The sequence below is a fragment of the Aplysia californica genome, unplaced genomic scaffold (assembly GCF_000002075.1).
Source record: "Aplysia californica isolate F4 #8 unplaced genomic scaffold, AplCal3.0 scaffold00241, whole genome shotgun sequence".
Classification (NCBI taxonomy): domain Eukaryota; kingdom Metazoa; phylum Mollusca; class Gastropoda; order Aplysiida; family Aplysiidae; genus Aplysia; species Aplysia californica.
Genome location: NW_004797511.1, coordinates 15,214 through 33,582, shown reverse-complemented (window position 1 = coordinate 33,582; position 18,369 = coordinate 15,214). Strand labels below are relative to the sequence as shown.

Here is an 18,369-nt window from a genome sequence, read left to right as displayed (position 1 = left end):
ATTATTATTATTATTATTATTATTATTATTATTATTATTATTATTATTATTATTATTATAGTAGCATGAAGAGACACGCGCACACAAGTGTTACTGGACGAGACATAACTTTAATACATTCCACTCGAACAGCTTGGACACTTTCACTTTCACTGAACTGTTACTCATGAACTCAAGTGCGACGTACTACACATAACAACAACACACCTCAACAATTTGGTTTAAGGTTAGTCTCCACACACCTCCCCCCAGCACAGACGTCTCATGGGATCATTGGTACCGTGCGGGTGGACGCACATGACGTCCAGCACGTGACATGAGTTGTCTGTGGTGACTGCCTCCGTTGCTTGCTCTCGTCCATCGGTGTTCCTAACGGTAAGCTTAGGTTCCCGCAACACAGGATGGTGGCCGCGTCGTGCTGGTTGCTGTAGATGGACAGGTTGGGTAGGGTCTACCTGTGCAGGTTTGAGGTGATCTACTGAGATGCGTTCCGTGCGGCCTCCGATGTCCAGAAGGAAGGTCTTTTCTCCTGGGGCGAGAACCGTGTAAGGACCTGTGTATGGTCTTTGAAGTGAACCTTTCGCGGTATCTGTGCAGATGTAAACATACTTCGCTGTTAACAAAGATGCTGGGAAGTATGTGACTGGGTCACTGTGGTGGACAGCCGGTCTAGGCCAGGTGAACTGTGCTTTAGTTCGAAAGGTTGATACAAAATATGTTGCTGACCAGGCAGATGCTTCAGAGGATAAAAGATCACCTGGAAAGGTCAGTGGCTCCCCAAAGATCAGTTCTGCTGATGAAATATCGCAGGTCATCCTTGGGAGCGGTTCGTAGCCCAAGGAGTACCCAAGGAAGTTCTTTCACCCAGTTGTTACCTGTGAGTCTGGCCTTCAATGCCGTTTTAAGTGAGCGATGGAACCATTCGATCATTCCATTTGCTTGGGGGTGAAAAGCCGTTGTTCTATGTAAGCGGACTCCAAGGCGTTGAGCTATGTCAGTCCAAATTGCAGAAGTGAATTAAGATCCTCGGTCCAATGACATATCGACAGGGACACCTAAACGGGAGATCCAGCCTCCTACGAGAGCATTAAACACATTCGTCTGTTGTTGTTGTTATGTTAGGCATAAGGATCGCCTCTGGCCACCGTGTGTTGCGGTCAATAATTGTCTAAAGATACCGTTGACCACAGCACTGAGAAGTGGACCTACTATATCAATATTGATGTGTGAAAACCCCTTGTCGGGTACTCTAAATGTCTCTAGGGGAGCACGGGTGTGTTTCTGGATTTCCGACGTGTGGCATTCGTAACACTGTTTCACCCAACCACTAACCTGACGTCGTAGGCCATGCCACACAAACTTTTCGGAGATGAGCTTGACAGTAGCCTTAACCCCTGGGTGTGCAAGGTTGTGTACAGACTCAAACACCTGGCGTCTGAACTCTGTAGGAACAATGGGCCGAGCTCTGCCAGTTGAAATGTCGCAAAGGACTTCAGGACCTTTGTCGCTCAACTTCGTTTTAACGACTTTTATACTTGTGAAAGCTGAAGTGTAGGCCTGTATATCAGCTGTACTTGACTGCTGAGCTGCTGCTAAGGCTGCAAAATCTATGCCCAGTGAGACTGCATTAGTGGTGATCTCAGCACGTGAGAGATAATCGGCAAAAATATTTGTCTTCCCAGATATGTGCCTGATGTCAGTGCTGAATTCTGAGATAGCAGATAACCGCCTTTGCTGCCGAGCTGACCACAAGTCTGTAGTTTTTGACATTGCAGAGACCAATGGTTTGTGATCGGTGTAGATAATAAATTGCCTACCTTCCACCATATACCGGAAATGGCGTATTGCAAGGTGGACACCTTAAAGCTCTCTATCAAAGGTGCTGTATTTCATTTCTGACTTACGTAGTTGCCGGCTGACAAAGGCGAGAGGCTCCCAACGATCATTCTTCATGTATTGCTCGAGGACTGTCCCGACAGCCACATTAGATGCATCCCAAGTGAGAGCAATTGGGCAGTCAGCACACGGATGAACCAGAATGGATGCGTTTGCCAAGGCTTGTTTACCCGAAAGGAATGCCTGGTTCATTTCATCGGTCCAACTTAGAGCTTGACAAGATTTCTCTGTTTTCAGAGCGTGATAAGGTGGGTGCAAAATCGCAGCGATGTTGGGAATGAAACGATGGTAAAAATTCAGTACACCCAGAAACTCCTGCAGCGCTTTGACTGTACGTGGCTTAGGAAACTCCTTAACGACATCAACCCCAGATGGCATAGGTGTTGAACCTGGCGCAGAAACCCGGTGTCCTAAAAAATCTAGTGATGGAACGCTAAAAAGAAATTTTTCCACTTTAATCACCAATCCATGGTGTCGCAGCCGCTGAAAAACTGCGTGGAGGTCGTCGACGTGAGACTGGGCTGATGAACTAGCAACTAGGATATCGTCCAGATATACAAACGCACAATCTAGGTCCTGAAGCACTGTATCCATTAGTCGCTGAAATGTTTGTGCTGCATTCTTTAACCCGAATGACATCCTCAAGAATTCCCACAAACCGAAGGGTGTGATCACTGTTGTTTTAAGTACGTCCTCGGGCGCCATGGGGATCTGATGATATCCTGGAGCAAGATCAATTTTAGAGAAAATGTTCTTACAGTTAGACGAGCAGAAAAGTCCTGAATGTGGGGTATGGGGTAACGATCTGGGACTGTAACATTGTTCAACTTGCGGTAATCTATACATGGGCGGGAACCTCCGTCGTTTTTAGGCACAACATGCAGAGGCGATGCCCAGGGGCTGTTTGATTTCCGTAATTATGCCCATTTTCTCCATCTCAAGGAACTCCTTCTTTGGAGACGCGAGTTTGTCTGGAATCAGGCGACGAGCACGAGAAAAAAACAGGTCGATCTTTGGTGGGAATAAAGTGTTGCAAACCATGCTTGACATCTGCTGTGGAAAAGTAGACTTTAAGAGTTCTGGATACTCGTAGAGAATCTTGCGGAATCTATTGCTTGATGGTTCTATGAGAGCCAGATCTGGGGCAGTTGAAATGGAACAGACCGAGCAAGAGATATGCGAGAAGGTTTCTGCCTCAATTAGACGGTGTCCTCGAACACAACTAATAAATTGTGCTGCCGGAGGAAATCAGCCCCAGTAAAGGTCGCTTAACATTGGCTGATATCAAACGTGCTTTAAACACACGGTCACCGACATGAAGAGGAATAACTTTGGATCCATAGGTCGCTATGGTTGTTCCGTTGGCTGCTTGCAAGGGTGGACCTGTCGCACCTGACGTTCCTTCAGCCCATGACGCTGTTGTCACAGAGACTTTGGATACTGTGTCTATCAAGAAACGTTGTTTTGACTTAATGTCTGTGACAAACAGCTAAGTTGCTTTAGAATCTGTCGTCGGTGTCGTAGGAGTTGTTGTTGAGCAACATTGCGGACCAACAGTCGGATCTTCTACTTCTACTGCTGGCCCGCTCTCCCGTTTCCCTGATGTTTTTTTTGTGTTGGAAATTCTTAAAGTGCTTGCATGGACTACTGCAGCGTCTTGCGTTGGACCCAAATTTTCGATGGAACCAGCAAATAGAATCAGCTTCAGGCAGGTCTGAAACAGAATCAGTAGGTCGTACCGCGGTATAGACTTTCAAATTTGTCGAAAGGGAGTTGTACAGGTTATCCGCTTCTTTCGCCAATGCGCGGTAATCTGTTCTGTGGTGGGAGCTCACCAGAGGAGCTCTAATAGGTTCTGGCAGCAGCTGTAAAAAAAAAATGGCGAAAAAGAAAACACGGTTTGTGTTCTCCCAACAAAGCCAGCATTAATTTTCCCATCATGTCAGTGGACCTGTTATCGCCCAGTTCTTTTATGCTCAATAAGGCTGCTACTTTTTCTTCCTCTGAGAAACTATAGGTCTCTATAAAAGGAAAGACTTGAGTATGTCGTACTTTTGACTTGAAGGAGGGGAGGAAAATATGGATAGGGATCTTGCTGCTGTAGCTGCATCAAGCGCCGCTACGACGTAGTAGTATTTTGTCTCGTCAGTTGTGATCCCACGCAAAGTAAACTGGGCCTCTGTTTGTGCGAACCACGCGGAAGGACAAGAAGTCCAGAACGTAGGAAGTTTGAGTGCTACAGTTTCGATTGACATGATTTTGAAAAACGTATCGCCGTTACTAGATTTTAGGTTATGCTAAATTAAATCTAGATCTAGATTTCTAGACAAGGTTACCTTAAATCACGTCGGGGTCACCAATGTAGCATGAAGAGACACACACAGATGTAGGCTACATTGTTGCAGGGCGAGAAAAAACTTTCATTCATTCCACCCGAACAGCTTGGACATTTAAGCTTTCACCGAACTGTTACTCACGAACTCAAGTGCGACGTACATAACAAAAACACGCCTCAACAATTTGGTTTAAGATTAGTCGCCACGATTATTATTATTATTATTATTATTATTATTATTATTATTATTATTATTATTATTATTATTATTATTATTATTTATTTATTTATTAATTTAATTTTTTTTGGAATGTTTAATTTTTTTTCTCATTATTTCTATTATTAATTTTTTACAGGGAAAATACAAAAGTATATGATACCCCCCCCCCAAAAAAAAACAACAACAACAACCAAACAACAACAACAACAACAACAAACAAAACCCCAAAACAACAAGCAAACAAGCAAAAATACGTACACCCTCATTTCCTCCCAAGGTATACGATCGCCGGCTGGTTCGACGAAGGGCCGACACTGGCGGGTGAGCTGGACATGCGAGAGAAGCCAATGTCTAGCGGAGGGTCCAAGTCAAAGGGCAGAGACATCAACCCTTACGTCAGTCGTTTACCTCACACTGGGCTCTCGGGGGACCAGAAACAGAGGGTGTATCCTGCCAAAGACTACGTGGTCGGTATTATTGTTTTTTGTTTTGTTATTTTGTTGTTGTTTGATTGTCTATATCCTTTGTGGGTTTTTGGTTGCTTTATTATTGTTTTGGTTGGGGGTGGTTGTTTCTTTGGGGGGGGGGGGGTTATCAAAGCTTAAAAAAAAAAAAAATTAGACGCCAGACAACCCAACTCCCTTCATCTCTCTCACAACCCACTGTCAAGTGAAAGTGAAAAGTGAAAAGCTGAATAAATGCGAGTACGATAATATATTTGTTCATACTACAAGCGACAAAATTACCAAATATAAAGTCAGTGACCTCCCTTTGGTAAACTCGCTCATGTAAAAGTCTATTTCACGATGCCGCGTATAGCCTAAAACATCCAAGTAAACAAATTGCATAGCAACAGTAAGATTTCTCTGTCGTAAAGCCCTCGGAATTAGGAAAAAATAGGAACACTATTAATTTTGTGTCTTGCACTTCGACCATAAAGCATGATTCTCACAGATGTACAAAAAACAGTAGAAGAACCTGCTGACAAAGTTCCCAAAATCAATCAAGTAAGTGTTGCCTTGTTGAAGTTAAAGGCACGCGAAACTTAAAATGGCTGGCAAGGTTGTCAATTCGATGTAGAGATGTCTAGATCTAGATCTAGATCTAGATCTAGTCTAGATCTAGACCTATTGTCTAATTTTCGAACTACTCAAAATCAGATATAGTTCTCACAGAATTAAGTAAGAGTTAGGGAGAATGATAAGAGGCGGGGTATGATTTGAGGCTACTAAAAATGCATTAAAATGTCAGCATTATTTTAATAGAATTCTGAAAAATTAAAATCTACAGTTGAGTAAGGCCTCAATTTTGAAAGGATGCTGAACTGGCGCTGATAAATTTTTATAGAGCGAACTATGGAGTACAGAGAAAGCTATCTACTTTTAGTTGCCTTTTCAGTATTCCCGTTAACTTTGCATATTTTATTGAAGCTTAATTTGAGTTCCTATTTCACAATTTTAAAAGAATTTTTGTAGTGTAGCCTATTTGTTGTGTAAAAATTGGAGTTGGACTTAACACTTTGTAGTCACTTGGCGCAATAATGCGCCGGTGAATATTATCCATTCCGGTCACCTGGCACACTTCTGCGCCAGGCCCGAGAGGTCCCGTTGTTGTGCGCCTGGCCCGAGAAGTCCCGTTGCAGTCGCTCTGATCCTGGCTGGGTGACCATGAGATGGGGTATTTTGTACTGCTGGCTGTGTGACTGCAAATTGTTAAAGTCAGTGCTCTGGCTCTACATATTTCTTTATTCATGAATAATTAACTAAGCTTGCAAGTTATTTTGATGTACTGTCTCTTTGCTGTAGGATATATATTAGCCATTGCAGCCTGATAGGTCATACCACCACAGTGGGTGGTTGGCAGGAGCTCTGGTGTGGTTTGCTTCTTCTTTCCTATCAAACATCTATCGTCCTTATCTCCCCTTCTTCTTTTTTATGTTTGTCACTCTCTTGTAACACCTCTAATCTTCTGTCGCTTATATGACCTTATGCAGTTGCGAGCGTCGTAAAACCTCTACTAAAACTATAAAAAAGATACCATCACAATTTTTCTCATCCCTTTTCTGCTCTTTTGACTGTTGTTTTAGGTTTTGTATGAGTTTTTAGGCTCTTGTGCCACACTGCAGCTCATGTAAGTGCTTCAGAACTAGAGGTGTTACTAGAGAGTAATTTTAACATACCAAAAAGGAGGAGAAGAGATAAGGAGGAGAGATGTTTGGTTACCAGATACATATAGTATCAAACCACGCCAGAGCATCTGCCAACCACCGACTTAATTCTGATTGTCAAGTGAGAATAGGATTGGTGGCTACGTCATCATGAGTTTGCTGCTGAGTAAATGAATTTAAAAGAATTTGGTGAAGTACTTTTCCAGAGAATGCAAACCAGGGAGCAGAACCCACAACATTTTTACCTCAGACACATTGTTTTCATATCAGGCTAGGAAATAAATCTTTCTTGCTTGTAGAGAGGTGTTGGAATCTAAATGCTGCTTCTTGTCTGTCTGTCTGTCTGTCTGTCTGCCTGCCTGCCTGCCTGCCTGCCTGCCTGCCTGCCTGCCTGCCTGCCTGCCTGCCTGCCTGTCTGTCTGTCTGTCTGTCTGTGTCTGTCTGTCTTTGTCTCTCTAGCTCTCTGTCTCTCTCTCTGTCTTTCTCTGTCTGTCTCTCTCTGTCTCCGTCTCTCTCCCCCCCCCTTTCTCTCTCTGTCTCTCTCTCTCTTTCTCTCTCTCTCTCTCTCTCTCTCTCTCTCTCTCTCTCTCTCTCTCTCTCTCTCTCTCTCTCTCTCTCTCTCTCTCTCTCTCTCTCTGTCACCCTCTACTCTTTGTCACCCTGTCTCTGTCACTCTGTCTCTCCCTCTCTCTCTCTCTCTCTCTCTCTCTCTTTCTCTCTTTCTCTCTCTCTCTCTCTCTCTCTCTCTCTCTCTCTCTCTCTCTCTCTCGATACACATACTTTTACACATACACACTTACAAACACACACACACACACACGCACATCCTCCACTTATATGTATAACATGCCTCTGCTAATATCTCTTTCTTAACAATCTTTTCAGCCAAAGAGGCACAAAGCAAAGATTGCTGTATGGTAAGTAGACTTGGTGATTCTTGGATATGTAAAATCTTGACTAAATTCTATATTGCTAACCGCGTGATTCAACCTCTAAAGTGACAAAATTTTCGAAAATCACTTTTTGATCCCTTTATGTAGCACAGCCTTTGATACACCTTATGTTAAAATCCAGAGTTTGAAAGATTACTGCAAAGTGTTTCAATCCCTCAGTAAATCAATTTCTTATATCACACAAGTCCCCAATTTCCATCTGATTCAACTGCCCAAGTGCCAGTTTTGCTGCCCAGTGGCGAGTGGGCTGTTGCATCTGGCAGATTCAGCGGCTTGTTGAAGTGTTCACCTGTCACGTAGGCGGCGTGACCTACACAACTATAGCCTTTGTCAAAACAGACTGAGGGTAACTTCAAAACAACGTTTGCTAACCTCGACTCAGATCGAACCCTATCGATAGCCAGATGGTTTTGTCAAGGCAGTTTGCGTAATCTATCACTAGGTAGGTTTGGTAATGTAGTTGAAACAGGGCAAGATGGCATCAATGAATATGTTAATACTGACTTGACCTAGTCGGTAAATTATAGCAAAAGCTACCGACGAATGAATTTAAAAAAGAAAGTATGATTGACAGATAAGGGACGCTTATTTCCCATTCTGTAGGCTACAACTATTGGAAAATATTTTTATCACAACTTTTCGCGTTTCTTATTTTACTTTAAGTGTGCGCCCCTTGCTTTGTCTGTCATGTACCATTCTTGAATCATTGATTAGTTAACCAGTGCCGGGAAGATGATTCTTAATTTGTCACTCACAAAAAAGCAACTCATAAACATATTCACCTCGCAAATTTTCTCTTTAATAAACCTTCAATTACGACTCTCCAGCTCTACACTTCAATATGAAACAAGTCTCATACATTCTACCTATATACCAAAAAATGAATTTGTATACAACTGCCCTCACACAGTGATTATTCATGACTGTTGCAAAGACAGTCTACATGACTTGGAGATGGGAGCTCCACGATTGTCATATTACAGGGAGAGAGGAGGCTAGGACAAGCAATTTTGTGATAAGTACTTCTTCGACAAGCTTGACAAAATTGCTTTCCCATTGCTATAAACAGAATACAGGCAAAATTTATCTTGACTATCACTTTCAAAGTCTCAGAGGCCTTTATAGAGAGTACCGAAGAAAACGGAAAAAGTCACACGCCGTCCCAGACGTCTTTCAGAGAGATTTTCGAAAATAGCCACCTTTTCTTGTATGTGTCGGAAGGATCAATGTGATGTATGCAAGGTAGGAGAAAGAATCTATCATTAAGCTTGCACAAAACCCAGTGGATGGGAAAAGATTATGTCTAGTGTGCATGGACTTGGAAGCGGATTTATTGTTAGTACGGCTTTGAATGCATCTCTACTACACCATAACATAACAGGACCAAATTAGCCGTCTATACTTTTTAAAATTTGGTAACCAAAGATGTGAAGTGTCTCGTTTGGCACCTAGGAGGAGCGTACTGACAATAATTAATATGCCATGTTCATTATATTCAGAGATGGCTGTACTTATTAGACCACAACGCTATCTTGCCAAATGCAATCAGTGACATTTGTACCAGATAGAGCAAAATTGTTGAACACAAATACCTGGAAAAGGAACAAACGCAAATGGAAGTTGACAGCACATACAGTGTAATCAAAAGGTGCCTGAAAAATTGTCTGGTCTATGTGCTCATGGATAATCTTGAACGTTTTTAAGAAAGCAAGACTATTCCCCCCTTCTTTGACTTTGATGTTCAATTTCTGGACCATTCAGACCTGGCTGAGACAAAAACGACCCCGTTGTCACAAACGTTCGTTGCCTTTGATACACACTGAACAAGTACATCCAGTACAAATTAAACGTTAAAATTAATGGTCCTTTTTCCAACTCCATGAGGCCAAAAACAACCCTACCCCAGAAGACACCCGACCAAATATCTGAAATAATTGCTCTTTTTATAATTACTCTTCCATTTATTATGATTTGCTTTTGTCGATAGCTCAAATGCCCAAGCGATCACTGGCGCTCGTCGAGTGGTGTTGATTAACATGATTCAAATAATAATAATAATAATTGCATTTATATAGCGCATATCCATGCTCAAGAGCATGCTCTATGCGCTTTACAACTATTATTACCCCAGCAGACCCCCTGAGAACACCCAGAAATATTCTCGGCTTCCGGGGAAGCATACAGTGCAAGCTGCGGATTTCACACGCTCATACACTATGAAACTGACAAGATCGTTCACTGTCTATAGCCGGGTACCCATTTCCACCTAGGTGAAGTGAGGAAAATTTGTGCATAGTGCCTTTCCCAAGGACACAACGTCGGGTCCCTGATGGGATTCGAATCCTGGGCCTTACGGTTGCGAGTCTGAGAGCTTAACCACTAAGGCCACCTACACCACAAATGCCTAGATGCCATCATACTGTCACTTAGGCAGTTGAATCACGTAGATTTTGGTAGGTTTAAACCATCGTCTTACATCATATTATACCATATATCTGAATTTCAGCACATCTGGAGTCTCTACTCCCTGTGGGGCCAACATGAGGAAAGCAGTGACTTTATGTGCGAAATATGATTTGATTTATTTTACAAAGGGAGACCTCAACTAGACCTTTACCAACCATTGTATTTAACTGTCGATAGTAATGGGACAAAATATTTTAATTTTTATGAGCTTTGCTTCCATTGTTCATAAAATTTGTTTATTTTATGACTCACTCAATGATACAAATTACTTTGTCATAACAACTACATTGTATTCTTTTTAATGCACCGCTGTGGTGTGGTGTGGATTCAACTCTCTCTCTAAGACTGTTATAGAGGCTGTAATATTGAAAGATTTATATAAATCTCTTCATGGCTGAAGAGCCATGGAAAGTCCCCACAGGGCCCATGGTAAAGAATGCTTCTCAGGGGATTTGATCCAATGCCATCCAAATCATAATTGAGTATGATACTCAACTGGACTTACTTTGACTTTGACAATGAAAAAAGAATGATTGAAGTGAAAATACTGTATTGTCATAGTTTCACTGTCTTGTGCCTGCCCCCTCCCCCCCACCCCCCTAATAAAAAAGAGTTATATCAGAGAATGTTTTATCCTTTAACCAACATGGGCAGAATACTACCAGTATCACGCTCAGTTAAAAGTTCTTCTCCTTTATTATAAAATGAGTAACTTTGATTCAAATACTAGAATTCTTCATCGTTACAAGTATAAACTCTGTTTCCAAACCCTAAAATCATTTTTGTGTTTCTCACCTGTGGACCTGACACCAAGAGTAAAAATGTTGACTTATGTTTCAGGGCGGACTTGTCAGTGGATGCTGTTGACCGTCTCAATGAATCTCTCAATGCTGATCACATCAAACAGTAAGTCTCTTATCAAATCCACGTAGATAATATTTTGGTGGGCACATTACAGACGTAAGATCGCAATGTTTGCTGGCACCATATTAAATTTAGTGTCTGAATGAATCGTTGTTTGTTAAACTGTACTGAAATTGCTTGATTTACTATAGTTTTCCTCTTTTTTAGGGAGTTCAAAAGTAGGTGTTCTTACTACACCTTCACCAACACAATTTAGATCATTCAGGAGCTTGGTTTCAACCCTTCCTGTCAGGGCCAACCCAAGCTGAGAGAGATACAACATCTCAACAGAAATACTGAGATACTCTGTAAAAATTCTCACCACTCAAGAATTGAACTTGGCTCTCATGTGTATGAGTATGACAGCGAAGCACCTTACTTCTATACAACTTCTGCTACTACTACTACTTCTACTACCACCTCTATTTCTGCCACCACAACAACTACTACCCTCTCCCCCCGGCAACTCCTTCTTCAACAATTTCAGGGGTGGTGACAAAGGGGGCTTCTGTTTGTTCTACTACAGTGAAACTTGAAGAACTGAGTCGTCAGGCCTAACCTTCAATTTCGAATTCTGATTGTTATCACTATCTACACCAACGACTGTACTTTTAGTAACAAAAACATCAAACTAATAAAATTTATGGATGATTCCACTCTATAAGGCCTTATAACAACAAATGAGAATGAATACAGAGACGCTGTAAATGTATTTATAAATTGGTGTGATAACCTCTTCCTTTTAATGAATGTAAAATGAGACAAACGAATTAAAATAGACTTTAGAGTAAAACAATACCCATTGCTACCTGCAGTATTAATTAAAAATGAGGAGGTGAAGGTTGTAAACTCATATTATATCTCGTAATAACAATTGATAACAAACTTGACTGGCATCCCCAAGCTGCTCTTATGTATCAAAAAAAATAAATCAAAGAATGTTCCTTTTAATTAAGGAAATTAAGAAGTTTTTGTGTCGATAATAAGATTTTGTCCCTTTTATTCCATTCTGTGATTGAAAGTGTGTCACTATTTTGTATTTGCTGCTGGGCTGGAATTGTAGGGTGAAAGATAAAGAAAAATTTGACAGAACCATTAAGAAAGCCAGCAACATCTTTGGATATCGTTTTACTAGAATTGAGGAAATGTTTAAGATCAGAAGTATAAGAAAGATAAACAGCATCATAAACGACCCATCACTCCCCCTTTCCACACAAATTGTAAGATCACGCAACTGCAGATATATATGTATCTCTAAAAACAAAGAAAGAAAAATACAAATAAACTTTTAAAACCATCTAGTATAAGGTTACTGTCAGAATAAACATCAATGTGTATTGTTTTTTTGAGTATGTATCTTTAACTAACTCTAAAGATCTTGTAATTAAATTCCTGCATGTTGTTGAATGATAATGCATCTCATGTGATATGTAATTTGTCAGCTTTACTACTTTCCTTTTCATATTGAATTTTAAATGAAAATAATATAATATAATTTAAATTTTTATTTATACCTTCATGTGTTTTTATGGTCCTGTACAGCCAAGAAAAATTTCCCTCTGGGACAATAAAGTATTCTCTTATCTTATCTTATCTTTTCTTACTGTCTTTATTAATGTATCTTCTTAACAACTGAAGTGTGGAACCAACATCACAATTTGAATCTGTTTGTAAGAATGATGTGAATTGTGCATTTAAACTGGAGTTGAAATTCTGTTAAATTAAAAGGAAGCAAGCTTTACTCTTTACAGCGTCATGTCATAATTTTAGTTTACGTAGAACTTTTCAAGCCGAGTGTTCACTAGCAATTCCTATTCTTGATTGAGTTAGAGTTCCTCAAATTCAAATGTAGAAGAAAATTGCAAAGCCTTGTTCGGAGTAAAACTTATTCCGTGGTTGCTACAGAGTCTTCATTCAATGGGTTTTTTTTTTTATTTCAGGGTCCTTGCTGACATCTTCATGCTGGACAACTACAAAGACAGTTTGAAAATTGGGATCATCATGGACTTGTACTACTACACCCTTCAGTACGCCAGGCAGCAAAGCTTCTCCCCTGAAAAAACGTCAGCCTTTTTTTCCATCATCAAAAAAGTTTTTGAAGTTTGCATAGGTAGGCTAAAAGTTTTGATAGCATTTGCATTTATTGCCACATTTGTTTCAAGACAAAATGAAATGTTTCCAATTTGAAACTGAGATGTTTCCAGTATTGACATTTTGAGATGTTTAGCTTTTTATGTTTTCAAAGACACTGATTATGACATTATGTCATCTGTCTGTGTGTCATGCTTAATATAATATTGAAGGTTATATTGCATTTTTGGGAAAGATATCTTGGTAATGGATGAAGCTGTTTTCACTAGAGATCTAATTTGAATGTTAGAAATGCTAAAATTTGGTGCACGTCATATTTGCTCCCTAACTGTTCTTTGTTTTTAGTTCTAGTATGAGTTTTACGACACGTGCAACACAATAGGTCATATAAGTGCCGAAGATCAGAGGTGTACAAGAGAGTAACAAACACCGAAAAGAAAAAGGAGGGGAGATAAGGATGATGATAGATGTTGAATAGGAAAGAATGAAGAGCAAACTACATGAGAGCACCCACTAACCACCCACTCCATTCTGTTCGTGATTATATTTTCTTTTTAACTCTGATCCTCTGTTTAATGTATAATTATTTCACAGAGAAATCATGTTGGTTGTTACATTACATGTATTATCCAGGGTACTTTATGATTAATTTCTAAGAGATTTGACAGTTTCATCTATAATTCCTGGTTTTGTAATATGTTCAGTTCAAAGATGCTCTTGTGATGTGGTAGAATTAATTCTGAGATGACATTATCCTGTTATATAAATTTATGTTGCTGTTTCATGAATAATTTAGAGTAGAGATTGTTTATGGGTTTTTTTGCAAGTGGTTGGAGACGTTCTGGTGTGGTTTGCTCCTTCTTTCCTATCATACATCTATTATCCTTCTCTTCTCCTACATTTTATTTTTGTATGTTACTTTCTAGTAATAATACCTCTAATCTTCAGCATATAAATATGATCTTATTGTATGGCAAGTGCCATTAAACTCGTACTTATACTACTTATACTATGCTAAAAACTTTTGTTTTCTAATGTGCTTTCTTCAGAGACTCCCTTCGGCAACCTTGACCACACTTTTGAATACTTCAAAGATCTCATTCATTGTCACTCTGTCAATGTGAGTATTACTATTACTGGCATGTAAATGGAAAAAAAAGTTTTTATGAAATTTGATTTATTAAATTAACCTGGAAATATCAAGGCTGCTGTGTTATAATCCCGTAACTGTTTCCATGAAAAAATTTTGAGGGGCAAAAAAAAAAAAACGTCCTTGCTTGACGTTGATTTCAAGAGGGTTTAATTTTGATGCATAGCTTGATAACTTGATATGTTTTAACGGGTGGTTTTTTCAAGTTTTTTTTTTTTTAATGTAGCAGTTTTTACGCCCCCATCAACACAATTTAGATCATTTAGGGTGTCGGCTTTGACCCTGTTTGTCAAGACCTACTGGGCTGAGACAGATACAATATCCCAACAGAAAGTAGAAAGACCAAGATACAGATACTGGATAAAAATTCTTGGGAATGGAACTCAGGTCTCCTGCATGCAACAGTGAAGAGCCTAACTACTACAGTGGAGTCCACTTATAACGAGTCCTGAAACAACGAGAAGTCTGTTATAAAGACAGTATTCTAAAACCCCGTTTTTTCTCCTTCTTTATCTTTGTAAATAAAAAACTGCTATTGCGCAATCAGACCGTCACGCGAGTCGGTTATAACGGAATACTGCTGCTGCTGTGCACAGCGCACAAACCAATTAAACATATTAAAAAACCTTGCCAGTTGAGAAAGTTGTTGGTGATCCAGCGAAACAAAGAATGGGAGAGCCCACGCGAACCAACGATGAAGACCAAAGTGAATGAGTGGGGAGGGTGTGGCATGCGCAGACAAGCAGAACGCATCGAGTGATAGGCCAGCCCAGTCTAGATTATCTAGGCATACCGTGCCTCTCACTTCTCTGGTGCGGGATGAAGAGGTCACAATGCTGTGATAGATGGAGTGAATGTGTGACGTGCGCAAGCAGACGCAACGCACCACAGGGTGTGGTGGGGTGGGGGACAACACAGCGGGCAAATTAGCCTAGAGCGAGAGCCCCTTCTTTCTGATCGCTAAAGCCGACTTATCAACATTGCTAGTGCTAGAGAAAGAAACCTGATTCGATTTTTGATCAAGTAAGACCTAAATCTAGAGATCATGTTGAACAAATCATCATCAGGGGAATACAAACAAAAAAATACAAAAAGGAATAAACAGAACACCAAACTGGTAGATCAGGCCTACTTTACTATTTCCCTTGAATTTATTACTGGATCCCTTGTAACGAGAATCCTGCTATAACGGACGTTTCGCACCGTTCCCCTCCCTCTCGTTATAACAGGATTCCACTGTACACCACAGATGCTGGTGCAATGAAAGTGAAATCTTGTCTTGAGGATTAGACTTTTATTAAGGACCTGCAGAATGAAATCAGCAATAGTTTTAGAACAAAAAGTGAGTTGACAGTTGACCTTTTTGTTCCTGGTCCACAGTTAGAGTATTATAATTTATTATACGTTTGTTTCTTGCCCAATTTCCCCAGCGTCCACCCTACAGTATTGAGCTGTTCACACCGGATGAAGTGAGGAAAATCACAGAGTACACCATCAACACCTTCTTTCGGCACTTCAAAATGTACAAGTATGCATTCACACCAATGGTAAGTCAATTTTTTTGTTTGAGTTTGTTTTAGTAAAGTAAAGAGAAGCACATCGACACAATATAATGATCAATTAGTGTTGGGGAAAAGTAAAACAGATAGACAGAAACAAAACAATAGAGGGAAAGAAAAGAAGAAGGACTATGACCTACCAGTAGGGGCCTCCAACCACCTGCAGTCAATTCTTAAAAATGTACTTTGTTAAGAAAACACAAATGAAAATAAAACTTTACCTCAATTTTAAAATTAGAATGCAATTTAAAAATAAGTCTTTTAAATGACAATTTTCTGTTAAAAAGTAGTGAAGTGCTCTTGTAGAATTAGATGCAAAAGCTATGTTGATGATCTCATGAATTAAATTATTGCTTTGTTCCGTTACAGTCCTTATGCTTGTATAGATTTTTAAAATTGAATAATTTCCTTTATCTTCCTCCAAGGTACGCCTGGATCTTGCAATCAGCTATGTTGGAATGCCCCCTTCACCTCCACCTTCAGAAGGTACTCATTGTCAATCATACTCAATTGCTTCAGTAATTTTTTTCCCAGGTTTCTGATTATTGGAGCAAGAGAGATGCTTATACTTATAACTTACTTCGTAACCTCAGTCAAGCAAAATTTTTATTTCATATTGAAATGATTGTGACTGAGAAGAAAAAATATAAAAATTCTGTTTTATCAGTCAACAAGGCTGCTTCAGTCTTCACCTTAGGCAGCAGAGAGAGAGTAATGTTCAGTAGAAGAGATGAATATGTCTTGATTGTTTTTTTACTACTGTTTGCAGTACGAGTTAGAGTTAGACAGTGTGTGTGTGTGAGATACTTAGATAAATCGTAGATGAATAATGTGAGAGAGAGGGTGTGAGAAAGAGAGGGAGAGAGAGAGAGAGAGAGAGAGAGAGAGTTGTAGAGACCCTACTGATATTTTTGTATTTGTATATGATTGGGCAAGATGTTTTGTATCATAATTGACAAAGATGTGTAATAATTGAGCAAGATAATTATATATTCTTGTGTCACCAGCAGATGGACAAGACGCAGAAACGACGCCGGGAGGGGACGAGACTCCTCAGAATGACGATGCCAAGGAGGAGGAGATTGGTGAGTCAGCTTTTTCTCAATGCAGACACTTAAACTTATCTAGAGATTAACTCATTTTATACAAAGTGCAGTTGCCAAGAGCGATTTCCCGCGTCCAAGGAATTTTTTTGGTTTTTCAGCATAAAATGAGTGTGTTAGAGTTATAGTAGAGGCTTCACTTCAAATAAAGGATCCACATGCTTGGCAAGCCAGAGATGAATGGTGCACGTGCAGAATCCAGTATGAAATGTGTTAAATTATTAAATATATTGATAGAACCCCTGACATTATTTCATATTATGTCTCTTTCACAGCACAATCACAAAAAAAAACCCTTGAGAAAACCAACTGAACTTTACAATTATGCAACTCCCTTGGCTTGCTTGCTAGCGTGGTGCCTGTTCCATTTTCCTCGATCGTGTAGATCGTGTAGATTGTAAATCTTTTCCACTCCCACTGACACAATTCAAATAATTTTGGACTTCTTCAACTCGACCATTCCTATTAGGCCAACCCGGGCTGAATGAGATACAACGTTCCAGCAAAAAGATGGGGAAACTTCTTTTAAAAAACACTTACCCAGGCAAGAATTGGATTCACATCTTCTGCATGCAGTGGCGAAGAGCCTAACTATTTTTTATTATACCTCAAATAGCCGATACTTTCTCTTGAATATTTTTTATGCTTCTTTTGGAGGTGATCATTCCGGTGCAAGTACTTTTGTTTTGGTTCGATAAAGTTCTCTCTTTGGAGTGAATGAAATTATATTATAGGTCAAATGTGATAACCGTTATAATTTAACAATACGTTGGCAGTACTGAGTACAAACGTATCTCAAAACTTGCCAAAAATGACTTACGTCTGTATGCAGTACTTCCTGCATATATTATCATTTTGATGAAATGTGATGATGACCTTTTCAGATGAAGAGAGACAGGCAGCGAGGGAAGAGCTGAAGAGCATTGTGAAGAATTTCCTGACCACAGAGTCCAAGAAGATTGAGGGCAGCGTGGACCAGCAGGTCAAGACTGCCGTGGAAGCTCTCAACAACAAGATAGACCAGATCACAGACGCAGCTCCAAAAGCTGAGGGGAAGGGGAAGAAGAAGTAGTTTATGATAGTGATAGATGGAAAGGGGATGAAGAAGTAGTTTATGATAGTGATAGATGGAAAGGGGAAGAAGAAGTAGTTTATGATAGTGATAGATGGAAAGGGGATAAAGAAGTAGTTTATGATAGTGATAGATGGAAAGGGGAAGAAGAAGTAGTTTATGATGGATAAAAGGGGGAAGAAGTAGTTTCTGACGGACAGATGGGGAAAAGTAGTTTCTGATGGACAGATGGGGAAAAGTAGTTTCTGATGGACAAAAAGGGAAGTAGTAAGTGATGGTAAGAAAGGGGAAGTAGTTTATGATGGACAGAAAAGGGAAGAAACAGTTGTTTATTATGGACAGAAAGGAAAGGGAAAGAAAAAGTAGTTAAGACAGAAGGGAGAAAAAGGGGTTTCTCATAGAAGAGGGAAGAAACAATAAATTATTAAGTATGTACAGAAGGGGGGGGGGGGGG

At 39.9% G+C, this 18,369-nt stretch overlaps 1 protein-coding gene across 1 annotated transcript; it reads left to right on the top strand.

The window, feature by feature from the left end:
* The first annotated feature begins 5,255 nt into the window (after positions 1 to 5,255).
* LOC101847193 (coiled-coil domain-containing protein 189) lies at positions 5,256 to 18,369 on the top strand. The gene is made up of 9 exons (XM_013083553.2): positions 5,256 to 5,458; positions 7,504 to 7,535; positions 10,878 to 10,943; positions 12,881 to 13,050; positions 14,081 to 14,151; positions 15,612 to 15,728; positions 16,166 to 16,226; positions 16,748 to 16,825; positions 17,728 to 18,369. The coding sequence occupies exons 1-9, from the start codon at positions 5,393 to 5,395 to the stop codon at positions 17,913 to 17,915; spliced, it is 849 nt and encodes a 282-aa protein (XP_012939007.1). The 5' UTR covers positions 5,256 to 5,392; the 3' UTR covers positions 17,916 to 18,369.